The sequence below is a fragment of the Callorhinchus milii genome, unplaced genomic scaffold, assembly GCF_018977255.1.
Source record: "Callorhinchus milii isolate IMCB2004 unplaced genomic scaffold, IMCB_Cmil_1.0 Scaffold3, whole genome shotgun sequence".
In the NCBI taxonomy this organism is placed as follows: Eukaryota; Metazoa; Chordata; class Chondrichthyes; order Chimaeriformes; family Callorhinchidae; genus Callorhinchus; species Callorhinchus milii.
This window is the reverse complement of record NW_024704744.1, coordinates 56,319,319-56,341,793: the sequence shown is the minus strand read 5'-3', so window position 1 is coordinate 56,341,793 and position 22,475 is coordinate 56,319,319. Positions and strand designations below refer to the sequence as shown.

Below are 22,475 nucleotides of genomic sequence, written 5' to 3'. Positions count from 1 at the left end.
GCTTGGGTAGACATGGGAATCTGAATGGTCAGATCTTCCCCTCTAATAAACGGAAGAGAATAATGCCCATGTATCAGAATCCTGAAGCTAGTCTCTTTTCTCCAGTGGTATCTTGTCATTCTTATCATAATAATCCTTGCATTAATAATGTGTGATTTATTGCGTCAAGTTGTCTCAACGTGCTTCAAAAGGATATGCTGTAAAGTGGTACTGATTGACTGTGTATTTTGTTGGTGAATGCGACAGCCATTTTAGGCACAGCAGTGTCCCACAAACAGCTATGGAGTGAATGACATTTTATTTTGGGGATTTGTTGGCCAGGACACTGGGAGAGAGAAACTCCCTTCTGTTTTCAAATGTTATGTTACCAATTGGAAAATATTTGATTTCCATTAATGAAGAAGCACGTTGAACATCTTTGTGAAAGTGAGACTTGCTCAGAAGGGATGCTCTTTATCGCTTGTTTGTGATTTTCTTACACAGGCAGCGGCCAGCTCTAGGGGAGTGTCTGGCAGCATTTTCGGGTGCTTTCCCCGTGGCTTTTCTCGAGACTGACCTGAACAAACACAATCCTTTCTCGAGCTACAACACTAAGACTTCAAAGGATCGTGCAGGTAGACTGATTCCACATGAGGCTAACACCATTTGCCTCAGGCTGTTCATTGACTTGATGTGTTGCTGAGTCTAAAATGCCAGAATTACGTGATTGGAGGAGTAAGATCTTGAGGTTGTAATGTACTGTGCTACAGAAGACCAAGACCCAAGTCACCCATTGGAGGACTCCACCAAGTTAGAAAAGAGTTAAGAGTGGAGAGACAATTAGATCGGCCAAGGAGTAAATGTTAGATGAAACCAAGTTTCGGCTAAACAAGTACATTGCAGCAACCAAGATTGATTTTAAATTTGTTTACAATAATAATACTTGCATTTGATGTAGCACATTATCAGGTTGTTGGGGCATCTCAAAGCACTTCATAGTATATATTGTAAAGTGGATTGACTGCGTATTTTGTGGATAAAACGCCGCAGCCAATTGCGCACAGTCATGTCCCACAAACAGGGGTGGAATGAGTGACCAAATCTTTTGCTTATTAATAAACATCATAAAGGTTAAGGGATCTAATATACAGTGATTTCTACCTGGATTCTTCAATAAACAAACCAGATATTTGTTACACAGACTTACTTGGACAGAACTAAATGCTATTTACCTTTGGAGAGGAATTTTTATGGGTTGAAGAACATTTGACCATTACCTGAAGGAATATTTACGCTTTATCCCTATTCCTTATTAAAGTATCTTGTTAGAAATTGCTGCACATCACCAGGTATTGTTGAGGAAATGAGACACCATCAAAAGTATATTGTTTTTTTTCCCAGAGCATTCATCAGAACTTTACAGCTTGCATTAAACTACACAATTTTACAATTTTTTGTTTATTTATTGTAGTAACTTTTTTTTTACATGTACCTTTTCAAATAAACCTGCCTCAGCTCTGAATTTGCCAGCCAGAGTGGAAGAGATGTGTCCCAATATTCCTTCCCTGGAAAGTCTGATGGAAGAGATAATGGAGCTGGCAGAATCTGGGATACGTTACACCCAGATGCCCCATATAATGGAAGTTATCCTGCCCATGCTGTGCAATTACATGTCTCACTGGTGGGAACACGGGCCAGAGAATAACCCTGAGAAGGCAGAGTTGTGCTGTACTGCTCTCACCTCCGAGCACATGAACACTTTGCTGGGCAACATTCTGAAGATTATATCAAACAACCTGGGCATTGACGAAGGAGCTTGGATGAAGAGATTAGCAGGTACTGTCTGATCAGCAGGGGGCAACTTGCACCTGTTATATAGCGATTTGTTGGAATACGATTTTGCTTATATTGGGGTGTGGACCCTTATATTTACTAACCCAAACATTCCAAAAGTCTACTCCATTGCTGCTTCATAACAATAGCCAGTGAGAGCAGGTCAAAACAGCTAACTTCCAGGCCATTAGCTTTTGCCACTGACGTGGATATCACGTTCTGGATGTTGATTTCTTTGTGTCCAGGAAGTGACATCACCAGCAACCTAATGCCCTGGAAGTATCTCCATCTTGGCTTCCTTATTGCTTAAAAAACAGATTAATATCTCTCTATACTATATATACACACACACATACACACATATGCATCTGTATATGCCATCTCCAAACGTTTTGCTTTGGAACAGTATTTTCACAGCCCATTATCAGCAAGGTGAAAGCCCAGCTCCTGAAGACACACTTCCTGCCCCTCATGGAGAAGCTGAAAAAGAAAGTGGCCACAGTGGTGGTGGAGGAGGATCACCTGAAAGCGGAGGGCAGAGGGGACATGTCTGAGGCTGAGCTCCTCATCCTGGATGAATTCACTGTGCTGGCCCGGGACCTGTACGCTTTCTACCCGTTGCTAATTCGATTTGTGGATTATAACCGGTAATTTATTTTACTCTCAAAATGATCCCCTTAAGATCTATGAATGCCCTGACTCATTTGTCTCACTTGCTTAAAGAGGCAGCAGAGCTGTGTTCGTTTGTTTACAAGAATATAGCACCATGACGCAAATCAAATCAAAGTGCATCATCATGGTTGTGATAGCAGCGGGCGGAATGGCTTCTTGCTTTTTATCCCCTTCCCAAGATCAATATGTTCTATCAAGGGGTCCACCGCATACTGAATGGCAAAGTAATCTTAATCGGGAAATACCTGCTATTATAATTTATAGAGTTCGCTTTTGTTGAGAAAGCTGGCAAAGATACACTTCAATAGTTAACTGAGGAAAATGAATTTCACTGTGTAACCCTGGGTTTGAATATTATTATAATAATAATAATCCTTGCATTTGATATAGCGCTTTTCACGTTATCTCGATGTCTCAAAGTGCTTCACAGAATAGACTGTAAAGTGAATTGACTGTATATTTGTGGGCAAAACGCGGCAGCCAATTGCACACAGCAGTGTGCCACAAACAGTCTTGGATTGAAGTGACCAATTTATTATTGTGGCTCTTTGGTGTGGGGAATGGGTTTCTTTTGTACCCTGAACTGATTGACCTGACACAGCAGGATGACCTGTAGCTATTGTAAACTTGCAGTGGTTTAATGACGATTCCTGCAAGTATAGTCTATTGCTTCTGCTGATCAATACTTGCCAAGTGGGTGCCGAAGGCTAACAAACACTGGTACTAAATTGTGGCCTGGATTTCACAAGGTCTCATATCATCATACTGAGCTCGCCCTGGTAAGTAGATGTTACCCTGCAGCTCCCAACTTACCAAGACTGGAGAACAAAGGTCCTAAATTTGGTTTCAGAAACGAGAAAAGCTCCCTTTTGATGCTATCCATATTAACTCAAATTTAACCAATATTTTACTCATTAAATAGCTCACTCCTTTCAAAACATCTGCAGATTTCTGTCTGAAATACCTTTCTGTTTTATTGCAGTGCCAAATGGCTCAAAGAACCAAATCCTGAGGCTGAAGAACTGTTCCGAATGGTGGCTGAAGTGTTTATTTACTGGGCGAAATCTCACGTGAGCAAAAGTATAGTCGAGAACCCAGTGTGTAAAATCATTGAGTTACTAAAGATGATGACTGAGTGATACCCTTCTAAAATCTTTTCCGTATCAATGATTGTGAATGTTAATTTTGCAGAATTTCAAGAGGGAGGAGCAGAACTTTGTGGTGCAGAACGAAATCAATAACATGTCGTTCCTCATCACTGACACAAAATCTAAGATGTCAAAGGTATGCCCCGAATTCATACCTGACAGATGTGCAGTTCTGAATTTTTAATCTGGAATATCTGCCAACGGTGGTGTTTGTTCATTAAATGTTGAACCAAAGATACAGGTAAAGACATGGATCAGAAATGATCTCACCCCCCCACCCCCATGACAATCTGAAATGGGTGATAGATTGTTGATGATTGAGAATAAAGACATCTCAAAGTGCTTCAGAGGATGCACTGTAAAATGATGCAACTGTGTGTTTTGTGCACAGAATATATCTGTACTGTAACAATAGCGAATACATTTCTCTGCTGCTTTCCCCAGGGGTGTGTTTCCGATCAAGAGAGGAAGAAGTCAAAGAGGAAGGGAGACCGATATTCTCTTCAAACGTCACTCATTGTCGCAGCACTAAAGAGACTACTTCCAATTGGATTAAACATCTGTGCGCCTGGTGACCAGGAACTAATTTCATTGGCGAAAAATCGGTTTAGCCTGGTAGGTACAACAACACAACTTGCATTTATACAGCCCCCTTCACATGGAGTAATGTCTTGGAGTGCTGTATACCATTCTTTAGATGTTATTTGCCCAGGTTTCTTTCTCATGCAAAGACACAATTGTACATGATGGTGTGTGTTTGTATGAGAAAGACTCTAGTTGGGCTGATTGATTTCTTTCCGTGCCGTACCATTCCAGACAGTTGTTCTGTTAGCCTTGACGTCAGCAACGGCTAGATCTGAGTGACTCCAAATGATACAGTGATTTTTGCGAAAAACAATTTCAAGATTCCATTGAGAAACAAAATTTTGCCCTTTATGTTAGCACTTTTATTATCACTTGACTGTTAAAGTGCGAGAGCTTAAGTGGGTAGAAATTTTGTAATTCTCTTGGAGATAGTTTTCTGAAACTTAACTTTTCCCCCCCTTTGACGCAGAAAGACACGGAGGCTGAAGTTAGAGAAATAATTCGCAATAATCTTCATCTTCAGGGCAAAGTAGGTTGATGGTGTCCAAGTGTTAAACAATTTATGTTGTTTTTAGAGTGGATGGTAACTGCTTTCTATAAATTGCACTGCTATGTTGAAGCATGAATTCTGTTCAGCGTTGTCGCTCTTCTGAGATCTTGTACCTGTTCATTTCACACATGTCTGTGTCTCTTTCCTTGCATGCCTGCATGCCGTCTATCAGTATCGAGTATTTCATTTCAAGAAACTGGTGAAGAGACTCATCATAATTATGAAATGGATGAAGAACAGACCACCCAAATCCGCTTCCAGGCCCAATAACTCTGGCTCAGATTTTTCAGGCACTTACAGCCATAAAAAATTGACCGTGCAAAAACACTCTGTTATTCTAGACATTATTCCCAGAGTTCAAAAAACTCCTCTTCTCTACACTTACAAGATCAAAAAATCACAAGATTGTTTTGGCACTTAAAAAATCCTCTTCAATTCACCATGTGTCTGTGGCGCAACACTCAAAGGTCCTGTCAAGGCCATTTGAGCTGATGGTTAGTAAGCCCAGGAAAGGCCTGAAAGAGGATGGGACTACAACCGTGCATGGTTTGCTTGGGTGTAACAGCCTGTTTCTAGATATGCAGAGTGGTCATGTAAGTCTGAATAACTTGCTGTGGTTTTGAAGCAAGAGGATACCCATCGTATGATGATTCTGTATTGTTTTGATTTTGGTATGGGATAGAATTGCGCTTATTCCTTGTGTTTAGAGAAAATCATTTTAGCAAAAGGTGCTTTCGTAATTGATATTTTAACATTTTGAGCATTTTCACAATTGTCGTTCACAGCTCAAACTCTGTAGATTGATAAATGGCATAACTATCCTGAAGCGTTTGATCAATCTACGCTGCTTCAAGAGCTATCAATCTTTAAAAGAATAAATAAGAATGCACATATACGATGGGAAACTTTCTTTTTCTGCTTGTTTTGTATTTTATTGTACGCAAATAGATTTCAATACAATAGTGGAACTTTAGTTTAGTTACTAGATCCCTTCTCCTAATTGTCTTAAGCTGATGCAGGCTGTCAAAAGATTGCATTTTCAGTATTCCAGATAGATCAGTTGCCTTTCTGCAGCCTTAATGCCTGTCATTCCAATACAGTTTGTGCTTCAATTCTAACTTACTTACAAACACAAAGCAGGCCCATTGAAACGTGGTCATCTGGGTCCAGTATTTCAGCAGACACATTGTAACAGAGCATGAAAAAATGGCTGATTTTCAGGTCGTCAGATCGCTACTGATGTGACTTCCCATCAATTGTGCATAACATTACAAGAAGTGCTTCTGCAGTTGCTGCCTTCATAAAGGGATGCCAATGCAAAATGATTGCTGTGTATAGTTCACATTTGCAGAGTGCAAGAAGTGGCATTGGCAGCAACCTGATGTTCTGGAAGTTGGAATTTATTAATGTGGGAAGCCAACTAATCCATGTTGAAAGTCTGAAGTGCATCCTACATGTGGTAACTGTGGATCCGCAGGACATCCACATTAGAAGGGCACCCATGCCCTAGAGAGGTACATTATAACTGTAATGTACATCTTTCAAAATTGCATAAGAGCCCTTCTCATGGTGTATACTGATTGTGCAATTTTTGTTTGTGACTCTTGCCCTTGCTCTTGTTCTCGGCCAGTATGCTGTTGATCCAGGTTTGATTGACTGACTTCACTGGCTTCCCATCACACAGAGCATACAGTTGAAGATCCTGGTCCTCACCTCCATTGCCTTGCTGCCCCCTACCTCTGCGACCGCCTAACCCCCGACCAACCTGCCCGCACCTTCCACTCAGCGGGCTCCAGCATGCTTCACATACCCTTCCTGGCCCACCCCACCATTGGTGGGCGGGTCTTCAGCCACGCTGTCCCCATCCTCTGGAACTCCACCCCGCAGTCCCTCCACCTCGTCCCCTCCCTTGCCGTCTTCAAGACATGTCTCAAGACCCTTCTCTTCGACTGTGCCTTCGGTCACCCTCCACCCTCCCTGATCCCGACCCCCAGCTCGGGTCCGAAACACTGATTATCCAGCGCCTTGGGATGTCCTCCCGACATAAAAGACGCTATACAAATGTAATTTTGTTGTTGTTGATTCCTGTGGCTGCTTTGTTGAATGAATAAATGCATGAAAAAAGAATATATCTTGCTATAATCAAATTCCGACACAGGCAAGTTGGGCCGATTGGTCTGTTTCTGTGACGTATCATTCTCTGTAAAGTCTTAAATCATTAACACTTATTAAAAGTTTTATTGAAAGTAACATTAAAACAAATTCACTTAACTCCTAAAATGTCACCTGAATCCTTGAAGTAAACAACAACAACTTGCATTCATACAGTGTCCTTCATGTGGGGCAGCATCTTGGAGCACTTAACAGTGGTCGAGCTTGACACTAACCTGGAGAGAGAGTGAGGTGACTATAAGCATGATCGAAGAGGTGGATAGATGGGAGTAAATTACAGTCTGAACAGATATTCCAAGGAATTCACCACTCTACATTGTAGACAGTAGTACATAATGTCATCAGCAATTTTCAGTGCCCTTAATTCAAAAGCAAAGCTATCTATTCCCTCCTACCATTCTGATCTACAATCCCAGATTTAAATTGTACAAACTTCTGAGATGCCTGGACATTAACCTCAAAAGGGTGAGTTAGTGCAAGGCTGAAAACATGTATTGGTTGTCGATTTAGAGGTGCAACTTTAAGCAGAGTAGAGCTAAAAGTCAGCATTTATTATGTCATCTGATAAGTAATTTATGGTATCTTGTGGATCCTGTTGACTGATAACTAATACGAATCCCAACCTGCAGTTGGAAGATCCTGCCATTAGGTGGCAGATGGCTCTATATAAAGACCTGCCGAACAGAAGTGAAGACTCGTCCGATCCTGGGAAAACAGTGGAGCGAGTGCTAGATATTTCCAATGTAGTTTTTCACTTGGAACAGGTTAGTGTTCTTTACTTTGAGAATATATATTCATAGGATTGGAGAAGGTCATTACATTCAACAAGTTGAAGCTTATTTCTTCATTTGAACGTCAACAAGACCGAGGCCCTCCTGATTGGCTCCCGTCAGCGCCTCCACACCTCAGGTGCTGACAGCATCACCGTCCATGGTTGCACACTCCACCTTACTAAGCCAGTCCAGAACCTTGGCGTCTTGTTTGACCCTCAACTATCTTTTCTACCCCACATCTGCGCCATGACCCGTTCTGCCTTCCCCCACCTCTGTACCATCGCCCGGCTCCACCACTGTCTCACACCGCAGGCCGCTGAAACCCTCATACATGCCTTCATTACATCGAGGCTCGACTATGCAAACTCAGTGCTTGTCGGCCTCCCCAACTCCTCCCTCCACAGGCTGCAGATCATCCAGAACTCTGCAGCCTGTGTCCTCTCCCGCACTAGGCTCCGCGACCCTATCACTCCCATCCTCACCCAACTCCACTGACTTCCTATCACACAGAGTATACAGTTCAAGATCCTGGTCCTCACCTTCAAAGTCCTCCACGGTCTTGCTCCCCTCTACCTCTCCGACCTCCTATCCCCCTAACACCCTGTTCGCTCCCTCCGCTCAGCGGGCTCCGGCCTGCTTCACGTCCCCCGCCTTGCTTGTCCCACTATCGGCAGGTGGGCCTTCCGCCACTCTGCACCAACTCTCTGGAACTCCATCCCGCAGTTCCTCCCTCTTGCCCCCTCCCTTGCCACCTTCAAGACCCACCTGAAGACCCTCCTCTTCGACCATGCTTTCGATCTCCTTGCTTCCCCCTCTGCCCTCCCCCCACCCAGGACCCTCGGGTCCGTAACTCTGTCTATCCAGCGCCTTGGGACGCCCTCCTGATATGAAAGGCGCTTTAAAAAAATGTAATTTTGTTGTTGTTATTTAATGTATCGTAACCCCAGCTACTTGACTTCTCACCACATTCTCAAATCCACTCTCTTCCCAGAGCCACATGCTTCTCGACTTCAGTTACACTGTCTTGTTTTGTTGTCCTTCTCTGAGTTACTGGGGAATTGGAATTGTGAGGTTCCTTTAAGTCAAGAGAGAGTTTAATTCATACTCACTTGTTCTTTCTCTAATTTTAGTCAGATATGCTAGTGCAGCAGTAATACAGGGCTTAACGTCAGTAGAAAAATAGATAATTGTTAATCTAAAGGAAGTACTTTAGGAAAATTAAACAGTTTGTTTAATTAAAATTAAGAAGCTAAATTTCCAATGGAGATTCAGTGCAGAGTTAAACTAAAGATATGAGCCAAATATGCATTGTGAATTCTAGCTTTGAGCCTTTTGATGGTAATCTCAGAGTTCATTGTCTTATGTGGACTCAGTCTGATTTTAATGGGCTAAATACACCTCCTGAATTAGGCAATATCTGCAGATGGGATCGCCTTGGTGACTCAGTTGGTTAATGCCATTGGGTCAGGATGTCCCAGTTTGTTTAATATACCGTACAGAGTTAGCTAATTTCAGCTGGATCAGTCATAAGGGGAATTTGATAACCGACCTTCAAGCCGTGGGATAGGGAAGGGAAAATCCACCAGTGTTCCTACTCTTCATCTCTATCTAGAAATCTTGCAAGAAAGTGTATGTGTGTCCGTGAACTGTGGCTGGAATTGGAATCACAGCTAATGTCTTCCTCATGTCAAGTAGCTCAACACGCAATGTTGAGGCTCGCAGAGGAATAATGACCATTTGAACAAGCTATCAGAGGGCAGTCAGCATCCATGAAAGACTATTCTAACATGATTCAGCACTGCGAGAGAGGAGGGGGAAATTCACATTTCAAATGATTGGATTTTCAGTCAAAAGAAACTCACAAGAATTACAACGATAAAGCTGTCTGTTCCATCCATATTCCTTGGTTTAGGTTGAACATCCTCAGAGATCTAAGAAAGCTGTGTGGCATAAGCTACTATCCAAGCAGAGGAAGCGAGCAGTGGTTGCCTGCTTCAGGATGGCACCACTGTACAACCTGCCACGGTATGAACTCCATAGTTTTCCTTCCTCAGCCTCACATTAGCAGTTAGAAATCAGCCGTGTACATTGACCAATAATCAGTTATTCACTTCAAGGCTGTTTTGGGGAGATTGCCATATGCAAATTGGTTGTCTCAAAATACAATAACTGCGCTTTCCGGTAAAATCCTGTGAAGCACTTTGACATGTTGACCTGACGTGAAAGGTGCGATATCAAATGCAATGATTATTAGTGGTATAATTATAATGTGATATGTACTTAGTACTCCTGAGCACAGCCACTAAATATGCAGCGTTGCTAACAAAGCACCAAGAAAGAATGTTTTCCATACCCCACAAAGGACAGCCTTCTTCCTCGGTAGTCACAACTCTAATGTGTGCAGATCACAGCCAGCACATTTCATTGAAGTTTCAACAAGAAACAAAATGACAAGGAAGCATGAATGGGATGAGAAACACAGTATTCTAAATGTAGCAACTTTAAAAATTGGCACAAATTCTTTGATTCTGATATCTAATGGTGAACTGAATGATTTTTGGGAGGAATGTCATTTTCTATGAGGCCAATTGTAATACACAAAAATTTGGAAGTACAGTATCTGCAATTCTACCTCCCCTCCAGGCCCCTCCCTTCTCTCACCAAATACTGGCCTGCTTCACGTCCTCCGTTTGATCCATTCCACCATCGACAGGTGACCTTTCAACCATTCTGTCTTCGCTCTCTTGAACTCCATTGTGGAATGCCTCTAATTTGCTGTACCTTCCTCTCCACCTGTAAAACTTGTCTTAAGACCTATCTTAAGGACAGAGAATCATTGATTCAACCCTCTGTGGTGGTCTTGGTAGTTTGGTTCCTGAGCCAAGTGGGTCTGTGGTACTCCAGGGCACTGCTGATGACAAAACAACCAACCTGGCTCATCGGTAGGACTTGGAGGGTCAGATTAGTCAGTGGGCAGGGATTCTTCCCACTCTGTTCCTGTTAATTCTGCAAGCCAAAGCCCTCATGGGCAGGTGGACCCAGTTGGACAATTAGCAGGAAGCTTACCAGCCAGTGCTCTCAATAGCAAGTTATGTGGTTTTAGCTGGATAATTCCACTAGTACCCCAACTTGCCAACCTGTGCCTCATACTCTCTGGAATTAGGTAAGCAGAGGGTGTCCCTCTTGGGAGAGAGTGCACACTCCATTACACAGGAATTTCCATGCATGTACCATGCATGGAACTCTGTGTGGTTTGGGTACTCGTAAACGTGGTGATGGATTTCTGTTTCAGGCACCCGGCTGACCAAACTAAAAGGTAAGACGGGTTGAAAGTTTCTATGCTGAACAACGTTCTTATAAAAATGAATGTGGAAATGATAAACACATGCATGTATTAACATAAATTTAAACTTGAGCCTCGTAGCCAATCTATTCTGGTGTTAAAAAATTGCCATTTTATTATTAAAAAGGCCCAAATCAGGTTGAGGCAGATAAGATGCTTCCCTGAGGTAAGAAATTATATGAGATATTATTAAAGCAGATAGCAGGGACTCTGACAAGGCTATAGCTCAGCTCCACATAGCAACATTTCATTTGCCTAACTAGTTTAACATTATGCTGGATGTAACACAACATTATGCTGGTTGTGGGCTATAATGAACAAAGCTAATAAATTTGTTCTGAATGTCATTCATGTATCTTGTCTTCAGGCACCGAGCTGTCAATCTCTTCCTTCAAGGCTATGAGAAATCCTGGATTGAGACTGAGGATCACTATTTTGAAGACAAGCTGATAGAAGATATAGCTGTGAGTTGCACTCAGCTGTTTGTTCGGTAAAACTTAATACTGGACAATCCTACAATAATGCACCTCATCTGTTGGAAGCTTTCCTACCTGTTGGACTCGCAGAGAAAGCCATCTGCCATGCAGGAAGTGATGCCAGTGGTGGCCATTTTTGTTTCATGCCCTGTTATAATATGATGTTTGGGTTTATGGCTTCAAATGGTGATTTATAATGGGTTCTCCTGTTGTGTATTTGACCAAGAGAAAAACTATAGGCGTATCATAGGGAACTATTTTTTGACTTGATGCCAATGCTTTCACTTTACCACTGGGCGAACTATTCCTCATATTAATGTACAGGGGTATAAGGAAAGTGCAGGAAAAAGGGACTGAAGAGATTTGTCTTAAAAGAGCCAGCAACAACATGATGGGCCAAATCGCTGTCTTCTGTGCTGTAAATTTCTAACCATCAACAAGCTTTTTTCAGATTACTATTTTTTCACCCAAATTCCCTTTCATGCTCCCAGTAATAATAAATCACGCTCTCTTGCTTCAAATCACTTACCAACAGAAATAGTTCCTCAGCATCCATCCTCTGAAACAACTTCATTGTCTTGAACACCTTTATTGTATTAACCTTAGTACTCTCTTCTGCACATCCATTGCCACCTCTGCTCCAACACTGAAGGCCGTGTGGACCTGTGGAATCGCTGAAACCCCATGCCTTAATCCCTCCGCCTTGATTCTCTTTTCTTGACTTCATGTTTTTGCTATTGTTCTCATCTTCAGTGAATAGGAAAGACAGTAACACACAGAGAGGTTGAAATGGCATCATGACCCTAGTATAAAATTTGGTCAATTTCTTAACATTATGTTAGGATGTGTTAATAGAATAACTCTGCATATTCAGTGTATCTCCATCAGAGGCTTAGATGTGGAGTCCTTAAGCTCAGTGGTTAGAGCACTTGCCTTGCAAGCAAGGGACCTGGGTTTGATTCCCGGCAGGGTGAAATGTTGGGCAAGTTTCCTTATTCCAATGCCTCTGTTTACCAGCAGTAAGTAGGAACCCGGTTGTTAGTCGATTGTGGAATCGCTTTTCCGGGGATAATAATCCTTCAAAAAAAACAATAATAATTTAGTCACTCATTCCATGACTGTTTGTGGGACACCTCTGTGCGCAATTGCCTGCTGAGTTTTGCCTACAAATATACAGTCAATTCACCTAACGGTATATTCTGTGAAGCGCTTTAAGACGTCTAGAAGATGTGAAAAGTGTTATATCAAATGCAAGGATTATTATCTTTTTATTATACTAGTAAAACAACAATTTCTGTTTGCGTTTCAAGAAAGATCTCAATAACCAGTTGACATTGAGACATGATTTGTACCTTGTCGGAAAGCTCTTGAAACTGGGAGTGACATGGGCATATTTGTTTTTGGGTATCTCCTATCGTTCGTGAGTTATTTTCAGTTTTGCGTTTTTCGCTGTAGTTACACCTGGTGGCTGCCGAGGCAAAGTGCTGGCGCTGTGTCATATTGCGTCACAGAGCACGTATGTAAGCACCCACTGCACTTGCACCTCGTGGCCGCGTCAGCTGACCGTGGCGCTTTAGCATCCTGCACGTAGCCAAGAGGCAACAACAACAAAATTACATTTTTAAAGCGCCGAATCCTCCCAAAAGAAGTCCTCCCACAGGATTCCTCCCAGATGAGTATAGATAAAGATGAAATGTGTGTCTGTGTGTGTGTCAATCTACATTCGAAGTTGGATCCTTTGGTTGCAAGCAAAACTGCACCTGGTGCAGCTAATTATAAAAATATATATATTATATACATATTGTAGATGAAAAGTCCCATTGGCCCATGATCTCACCCTCCCACCCTACCTATTTGGTCACTCAATCCACGCCTGTTTGTGGATCACTGCTGTGCGCAATTGGTTGCCGTGTTTCGCCCACAAACATATACGGTCAATTCACTTTCCAGTATATTCCGTTAAGAGTTTTGAGATGTCTCAAAGGCGTGATAAGGTGCTGTGTCAAATGCAAGGATTATTATTATAATGCACTTTGTAACACATGTTTGATTATAATATGGCTGCAGTCCAAACCCCTTCGCCCCACTCACTCTTGGTGTAGCCAGCCTACTCACTTCTGCTGGTCAGCATTTGCACTAAATTGCTGACTTCTGAGTCAAGTTGCCGTTTCCTGCTGTAATGAGCAAAGCAGGAAGTGATGTGGGTAACAACCTGTAAGTCGGCCATTCTAGCTTCCAAACCCACTTCCAGACAATCAAGATACCACCTGCGTCACTTCATAATAGTTAACTCTCAGGAACCGACCAAGCCAGTATGCAGTGAAACCCAATGATGTGCCTCATTAGGAATCTATGGATCGCAAATATCGTGTTATAATTCGATAATACTGTATTAGTCAGTTGAATGGAGTTGATGTGAGATAAATGTTGTTTTCACAGATATTAAATTTTTCTGCATTCTCTGATGAACTGGTGCAAACGATTTTAAATTATTCGGCTGCAAACTCCAGTAAGTATTTTTTGTGCAGAAAAGCTATGTCTGTATAAATCCTCTGTTTGTTTGCTCAGAAACCAGGTGGGAAAGCGCCAGCAGAGGAAGAGGAGGGAACCAAACGACTTGACCCTCTTCACCAACTCATTCTGCTTTTCAGTCGCACGGCTTTGACTGAGAAATGGTAAGTGCAACAGAACAGTGGTTCTGTATGATGAGAGTGCTCTGTTCAAACTCGAGCAGTCAGTAGTCACTTTGTCAGTGCAGTTATCGTGTAGAAATCCCCAGCTTGGAGACGAGATTTAATGTAGTTTGTTCGATAACATATTGAAGCAAAAAATTATTTTATTGTATTACCAGCTCTGTGTGAAGAGCTGTCATGAACAACTTGCATTTATATAGTGACACTTGGGCAAGGTAACACCCCAGAGCTCTTAACAGTGGAGGTTAAAGTTGTATTATAATGACTGACCCATCTTAAGAGAAGATTGACCTGATTTTCTTGCTTTAGAAAGTTACAATAATATTTTAAACAGTTTATTTCAAAATCCTAATATAAACGTCACAAATCCAATCACTTATGAGGTTATCATGACTCCCATTTGTTTGATTTAGGTATTTTGTTTCATTTTCTCTGGATTGTAACCTGTAGAAAGCTGCTTTTAATATTGAGGGGAAGATGTTTTTACCAAGAACCAGGACTGTTTATAAAAATGGGGTTTAATGGATGTCAGCAATTAGATTTTGACCTGTTTTAATACACTCCATGCTTATTAATATTAATACTGCTGCAATAACTTTATGTTTGTGCTTTAGTTTCATTCATTCATACTTAGATTTATTTGCGGTGTTCAGTTTGGAAGCCTTTTAATTCTTGAAAAATTGTGTTCAGTTTTGTGTATATATTGAGCCTATGAGAGTCTGAGAGAGTGTGCTGATGATCTGCTTTCAAGCCTTTGTCTATGTTGATGACGGAGAAGCATGTGAGCATATGAGAATGACCGATAATTACTTGCTTTGTGATCCTTGTATCTGTTCCATGTGAAAGAACCTGTCATGATCAGCTATCTCCCATGGCATTGCTGAGATAGGAACTCATTATTTCATAAGCCATTATGTTATGCTAGGTAGATGGTTAGGCTAGTACAATATAATGCAAATTTACATTAAAATAGCACCTTTTATGTTGGAAGGACAGTTCGGGCTTGGCATCTGCGCTAGTATTCATTTTGATGATATTAAATGTGCTAAGTATTCTTTTTCATCCAAATCTCTTGTAAGCTTGTGGACTTTATGTCCCTCACAAGTCTTATTATGGGGCATATGTGGAATAGCCTAAGCCAGTGCTCTTTTTCTCTTGAAGTTAGTACCGTAATTTGCCATCTGCTAATCCGCTCTTAAATTTATTCTCTGCAGTAAACTGGAAGAAGATTTTCTCTATATGGCTTATGCTGACATTATGGCTCAGGTAACGGTTGTATTGATAGATGACTAATACCAATTATAACTGTTAAAACATGAGTTCTGTTTTTTAAGATTAAAATTGTTTAATAAAATTGTGCATGTTCCTTTATCATAAACCACAGAACCATGCCTTTGTACATATGAGTAGGAGGAACTCAGCCCATTATTTTGTTTTACAAACCAGTTTTCCTCATGCAGTCAAAAGCTTTTGTATTGCATCACTTTGCTCTGGTAATAAGAAGATATTTTTAAATCTAGTGGTTGTTAAATACATGATTAATAACTTGTAATGTACCATAATGTTAATAAATGGTTTAAAAAGATAGTAACAGTTTTTGACCATTGGTCCCTCCATCCAGTTTACGACGACAACAACTTCATTTATACAGTGCCAGTTGCATAGGATAACATCTCTGAGCTCTTCCCAGTGCTGGGATTGGAGAACAACAACAATAAGCAACAAATTACATTTGTACAGTACCTTTCATGTCAGAACGACATCCCAAGTCGCTGGACAGTCGGATCCGCACCCAAGCTAGTGGTTGGGATCAGGAGCGGTGGAGGGCAGGGAGGGTAGGGGTAAGAGGGTGACCGAAGGCTCAGTCAAAAAGGAGGGTCTTGAGACAGGTATTGAAGGAGTCAAGGGAGGGGGCGAGACGAAAGGACTGTGGAATGGAGTTCCAGAGGGTGGGGGTAGAGAGGCTGAAGGCCTGCCCGACAATGGTGGGTTGGGCAAGGCGAGGGATGTGAAGCAGGCCGGATGGATTGGACAGGTTGGAAGGGATTAGGAGGTCACAGAGGAAGGGAGGAGCAAGGTGGAGGGGACCACAGGCATGGTTAAAGAGGTAGACTTTAAGGTTGGATTTAACAGTAGATGGAGTTAGGGATGAAGTGGAGAGATGGAAGCAGAGTATTAAGCCAACCCTTTCAATAGCTGAAATTATTTGTATTCTGCACTGGATTATTCTTCTATACTATTACCTGCTCTACGATCTGATATTTAGCCATGTTTAGCCTCAGATTGATGCACAAAAGTAAATTTTCTCAGTGCACAAGAAATAAATGGAGAACAATTTTCGGCAAGGCCACAAATCCAGTGGATTGATGCCCTCATGTAAACTCTCCCAATTTCTGAGAAAAGAATATTACTTTCATCAACCCCCTTAGGATGGGTAATGAACTGAACTATTTAATCAACAGATTATTACATCTGGCATTTTCCTTGGGAAGTCTGATGGTTCAGTTCCATTTTCTCGTACCAGGTCATAGTTATCTAGAATATTTTAGTGACACATCTGCACTTCTTCTCCCCTAGAGCTGTCACGTTGAAGAAGATGAAGATGGTGAGGAAGAAGTCAAAAGCTTTGAAGTAAGTTCTTGCCAGTAATCTTTACGCAGATTACCTTTATAGCTTTGATGTCTAAAATGATTTTCCTTTCTAGACGTCTTTGCTTAGTGTAGTGTGCTTTGAGCTTTCTCATATTGCTTACATTAAGTTGAATATCTTTAATTTCAGCAATAATCATACACAACAACAATGAACAGTGTGGGATGTGGATAGCAGTATTGATTTGGTCGCTAGCCATCCACGTGTATTAAAACAGGTCCTCCAAATGCCGACATCCACCATAATGGAGAAGCTTTGGGTTCATTCTTGTCATTAGATTACATCCTTGCAGATTCCAGAATCCCTTGTGCTTTGTTTTATACGGTTGTAGCCTGACATTCCTTGGATACCAATGAAACCTGTCATAAAACTAGAGCTGACTAGACAATGAGCATCAGAGTACAGTCAGTAATGGTTTGAACTTCTGACAAGGTGTAATCTAATTGTCCGAGTCTGCATGCTTTCAACTGAAATCACTGTGATATCTCAGGTCCTTTGTTTAGTGTTCTTAAAGTTGCTGTATCCCCTTTTTGACCTGGGCAGGATAGGTTTCAAACACAGATAAAATATCCTTTCAGAAAGAAATAAACTCCACAAGTGGTTTCCAAATTCTTCCACTTTGTAGAATATGGATTGGTGGGTGATTGGGGGACACAGAGTACCACCCTAAGGAGCAGTGAGCTGTAGGGTTTGTTGAACACAAATTCCAACCATGAGAGTGCCCGAGTGAATATAGGGAAGGATGTTAATGGAAATCAGGCACTCTTATCACTTCAGCTTCATTTGTCAATGCTCCCACTCCCTTTCCACAAGCCCCAAAGAATACACTGTAAAGTGAATTGACTGTATATTTTGTGAGCGAAACACAGCAGCCAATTGCACACAGCAGTGTCCCACAAACAACTTGGGCCTCTCTCAGCCACTTCCTAGTTGCTGGTCTGAGAGGAGCATTATAGATAAGGGATTGAAAGAATGGGGAGGGAAGAAAATATAAAAAGTGGGGAAAAGTGTAGGATCCATCCTGTCAAGGTCATAGAAAAAATGCTGCGGCTTTAACAATGATTACCACTGAACTGACAGAATTTTCTTTTCTTTCACTGTGCAATTACTAAGGAAGAGGTTGAAAATGAAGGCAAAACTGTCAGACTTGCGCATGGCTAAGTAAAGCAAGGCTGCTCTCTCTCTCTCTCTCACACACACACTTTCTGCTGCCATTTTAGATTTGCCACATTTCTACTTCCAGGCTTAAGAGTTTTTCCACGCTCCGTGAAAATGACGAAAACTGATTAATTTTGTTTTTGCAGCGTGATATAATCAAAGATTTGCGAAACAAATTTGGCAGCTTCTGGGAAACGTCACTGGTAAAACGAAAAATGAAAAGATGAAAACCAAAATGCTAATTGTCTGTGTTAAGTTTCATCTGCGGCACTTCCAATGATTTTCATTTTCTTCCTAACCTATTTCTTCGTTTGTGCTGTGTTTTTATCATATGCTTTGTAATAGAAGCCTTCANTTTTTTAACCTCTTCCATCCAAATTTTTAGTTCCTCCTATGTGCCTTTGAGTAGTTTTGATTAGAATATTAGGCAGCAAAGCCACTTTCATGGCGGTTGCTTTAGCTGCTGCTGCTCCCCTCATAAAAGCCACACATGTCTTCAAAATCTTCTTTTTGTCTGGACATGATGCGGATTTAATTGTTTCCTCTCCCAGCTTTGAGCTGCACCATCGAACGCCCAACCCTTCCTTTGCAGGGCTCTGAACCTCCTTCTATTGCTATTGTGGCGCTGCCCTACCTGTGGTATCCTCCTTTTGGTTGGCTAGTGAGTTCCAAAACTGTCAGAAATTATGACTGCTGCCACATACAAACTCCCTGGCTTTGAAAGTCTGCCAGAAGAGTTACCCACAGTTACACATCTTACTGGTACTGTCTGGAACACTTGGGGATGCACTTGCATTGTCTTTGTTCAGTTGAATGCTTAAACCAGGTTTTCTTCCAAAGTTGCCCTGAATTGAGGAGTTTGTCCTCAGAAATATGGATCCATGTTTGTATAGGGGAGGAGGGTGGAATTTGAAAAATACAGAAAGTATCATGCAGGTTCAAGTACATTTGGGACCTCTTTCATTCACACTTTCTAAGTAATGATAAATATTTGTTGTACTGTCGGTGAAGTGATATTTACACAAGGAAGGACTACAAAAACTGAAACAAGTGCACTAGAAGCTGTGAACCAGACTGCTAGTGATTGGAGGGTTGCAGCAAATTTAAAAAGGCCAATGAGCCCCTTAAATAGCTTAGTGGGTAAAGGTACCCACTGGAGAAGCCAGAAGCCATTCAGACCAGATAGTTTAGTACGGTGGTGGCCTGTAGTATAGTGGTTACAGCACTCACCTCGCAAGCGAGAGAACCCGGGTTCAATTCCTGGGTAGGGCAACACCTTAGGCAGGTTTCCTTACTATTAGGAAGGTTGGCCACCATTGGTTTTGTAGATCTCAACCAAGACAGCTGTTAGTATCAATGCCCTGGCCTTAGGAGAGAAGAAAACTTAGTCAACATTCCTGCTCATAATCACTAATTAGAGACTCCTGCTGGGATGTGTATGCTTGGGTATCAGGTGAGGACAAGACTGAGTTTGGATGTGATACCCAGTGATTTGTCTTGTTGAAACTCGAAATAATGACTATTTGGGAAAGATGGTGGAAGGTGTGAGTAGGATGTGGAACATTGATTTGGTGATGGTGGAAGGGAGGGGAGAGGAGCAATTTTGGAGGTGAAAAATTTAGGAAAAAAGGGCACTGGTTATTTATTTGGGAAAGTGTCCTATGGCAGCACCTCCAGCAACGATTGTAGAAGGAAAGAGAACATCTTTTTGTTCCACTCTGTGAAAACTTTTTTTTAAAAAAAAAGTGACTTATGCGGAATATGAACATAGGTATTGTTAGGGCTAAATGGCCTGTTTCCATGCTATTCATTCTTTGTAAATCTAATTTGTAAAATGCAAAGCCATCCCAAGGAGAGGCTGCACACATCTATGAGGGGAGCTTGAGGTTAATGTTGGAAAAAAAAGGGTTTCATTTATTTCCATAGTTTTGAAACAGAGCCCAAAAAAGAATACTTAAGCTTGAATGGGCAGTTTCAAGATGGTTGAAGAAACCAGTAACTATTCCAAACAACGGTTGGGCAGATGCCATGACCTCTTTTGTCAGCATCTTGCTGACGGGCTGTACACAGGTAACCGAAGAGCTGTATTACTTTAGAAATTCCAATGTTAGGCCTCAAATGTGCATGGCCTGAGAAGTTAGCGTAGCGCTCTAGGCTGCAGGCAACTGCAGCATCAAAAGAAAAATGCTTTGTTGGAAAGAAAGATGCTGCTTCTATTCACACATTTCTTTTGGTTTTTTGCATTTAGGAAAAGGAAATGGAGAAACAAAAGCTCCTGTATCAGCAAGCGAGGCTTCATGACCGAGGGGCAGCCGAGATGGTTCTGCAGATGATCAGCGCCTGCAAAGGTAAAGCAGCCATTAGTTAAACTGAATCAAACGGAAGCTGCACAGTGGACCGGGTGATGCTCCATCAACACTAAGACCTGGGTCAATGAGATGCAAGATTCCTTTTTTTACTGCCTCCTTTATAGTAAAATGAGTCCTCATAGCCTAAAACTGTTTAAATTGAGATAGCAAAAATTATCCCTCATTGACACTAAATATGCTGCTGTATTCAGGCATCAAGTAAGGGTAGCCATTTAGAAATGAAAGAGGTTCTTACCAAATATGTTTCATGAATCCACTATGTTTTGAATGTTGGAGGTGGGACGGGAAGAGAAAGTCAGTCTTGCCTAAGCCTTTATTTATTGAAACTGCTCTGTTCTAATTCTGTGTTCACAGTTAAGTCAAACAGACCGATAAATCTACATTCTCTATATCTCAGTACTTAAAAGACCAGGATCATGTCTCATCTTTCTCCCTTCCTGAACCATTCTATGTGTGCCTAGGATTCTGAGCCTGCACTCTTGGAAACTTTTGGTTCTAGTTGTACCTACAGGATAGTCTTGTTTATTTGTTGGAAAGAAAGATGCTGCTTCCATTCACAAATTTAGCCCTCCCCGACTCCTATCCCTGTTCGACCATCCCACAGCCTCCCTTTGCTCCAACCTGCGAATCCTCTGTGGGAGTGGCCGTTGGCTGTCTTAACAGAGGCCACTCTGACTGACTGATCCCCTACTCTCGCTACAACGCTCACTGGTCCCCGAATGCAGGGGCCAACCACTCCTTCCTGATCCACATCCCTAACCCCCGTATCAGTCCCCGCCCCCCTCCCCAGCCTTGCGCCCCATTTTCCACCACCAACTGTCCCCTCCTTATCGGTCTACAAAATATCCGTTCCCTCTCCAACAAAACAGACACCTCCAAGATCTCATCGTCGATGAACACATCGCCATCCTCACCCTCACTGAAACCTGGATCACTCCAGGTGACACCTTCCCCCTGACTGAGGCCACACTACCTGGTTATACCTTCCATCACACCCCTCGGCCAAACCGCGGTGGTGGCGGTGTGGCTCTCATCTCCCAGTCCCCGCTCGGCCTATCCCCTTACTCCTCTGGAACTTTCCCTTCCTTTAAGCACCTTGCCCTCTATCACCACTCCAACCTTTTCCTCAAAATTCTCCTGATCTACCGCCCCCCGCAAGCCCTCCCCCACCTTCATCCCCGACATCTCCACCCTCCTATCTTCCCTCTTCCTCTGCTCCGAACGCCTCCTCATCCTTGGCAATTTCAACCTTCACTTCATCCCCTCCTGCTCTACCTCTGCTGACTTTTCCTCCCTTATCTTCTCCCTCAATCTCTCCCTCCACATCCACTCCGCCACCCACATTCGCTGTCACCCCCTCGACCTGGTGATCACTCGGGGCCTCACCGTCTTGGACCTTACCATCATCGACAAAGTGATATTGGACCATCACTTCATCGCCCTTAACTCCTCAATCCCTCTCCTCACCACCACCCAACCCACCTCCAACTCATACCGCCTCTGGAAAAAAAATCTCCCTCCCCTCCCTCTCGGCTGCCTTGGAGTCATCTGAACTCCTTCTCCTCTGGGCGTCCTCCCGCAATGACCTATTCTCCTCGGTCAACCTTCTCCACAGCTCCCTCTCCTCCACTCTTGATTCCCTTGCTCCCCTCTTTTCCAGAACCGTCTCCAACTCACGCAAATCACCTTGATACACCAGACACCTCCGCTCCCTTAAAGCCCAGGCGCATTCCGCTGAACGCACCTGGCTTAAATCAAACCTAACTGACCACTGGCAGATTTGACTGGACCATGTCAAATCCTAATGCTCCGCCCTCGCCTCCGCTAAATCGTCGTTCTACTCCAAGACAATTTTGGAGGCTAAGGACAACCCCAGACTCCTCTTCTCCATCACAGCTCCTCCGCCCACCCTCACCCATCCTCACCTGAAATGCCAAATACGAGGTGATGCTGGACTTCTTCAAATCCCAAATCAAGGGAATCCACTCAGCTGCCTCTGCCATTGCAACTGCTACCCCCTCCCCATCTCCTCCTCCACCCCGGCCCCTACCCACCCCTCCCTCCACACCTTTGAA

General features: G+C 42.5%; 1 protein-coding gene across 1 annotated transcript in view; it reads left to right on the top strand.

Annotated features, from left to right (window-relative positions):
• Nucleotides 1-22,475, top strand: part of ryr2a (ryanodine receptor 2a (cardiac)) — a 373,023-nt gene that overhangs the window by 309,480 nt on the left and 41,068 nt on the right. The window contains 17 exon segments of the mRNA XM_042333111.1: nucleotides 484-614; nucleotides 1,495-1,815; nucleotides 2,219-2,459; nucleotides 3,467-3,554; nucleotides 3,676-3,768; nucleotides 4,077-4,247; nucleotides 4,687-4,746; nucleotides 4,940-5,138; nucleotides 5,176-5,335; nucleotides 5,742-5,745; nucleotides 7,569-7,703; nucleotides 9,625-9,737; nucleotides 11,423-11,519; nucleotides 14,100-14,206; nucleotides 15,439-15,490; nucleotides 16,802-16,855; nucleotides 20,280-20,379. Of these exon segments, the coding sequence (XP_042189045.1) occupies nucleotides 484-614; nucleotides 1,495-1,815; nucleotides 2,219-2,459; nucleotides 3,467-3,554; nucleotides 3,676-3,768; nucleotides 4,077-4,247; nucleotides 4,687-4,746; nucleotides 4,940-5,138; nucleotides 5,176-5,335; nucleotides 5,742-5,745; nucleotides 7,569-7,703; nucleotides 9,625-9,737; nucleotides 11,423-11,519; nucleotides 14,100-14,206; nucleotides 15,439-15,490; nucleotides 16,802-16,855; nucleotides 20,280-20,379 (2,126 nt within the window).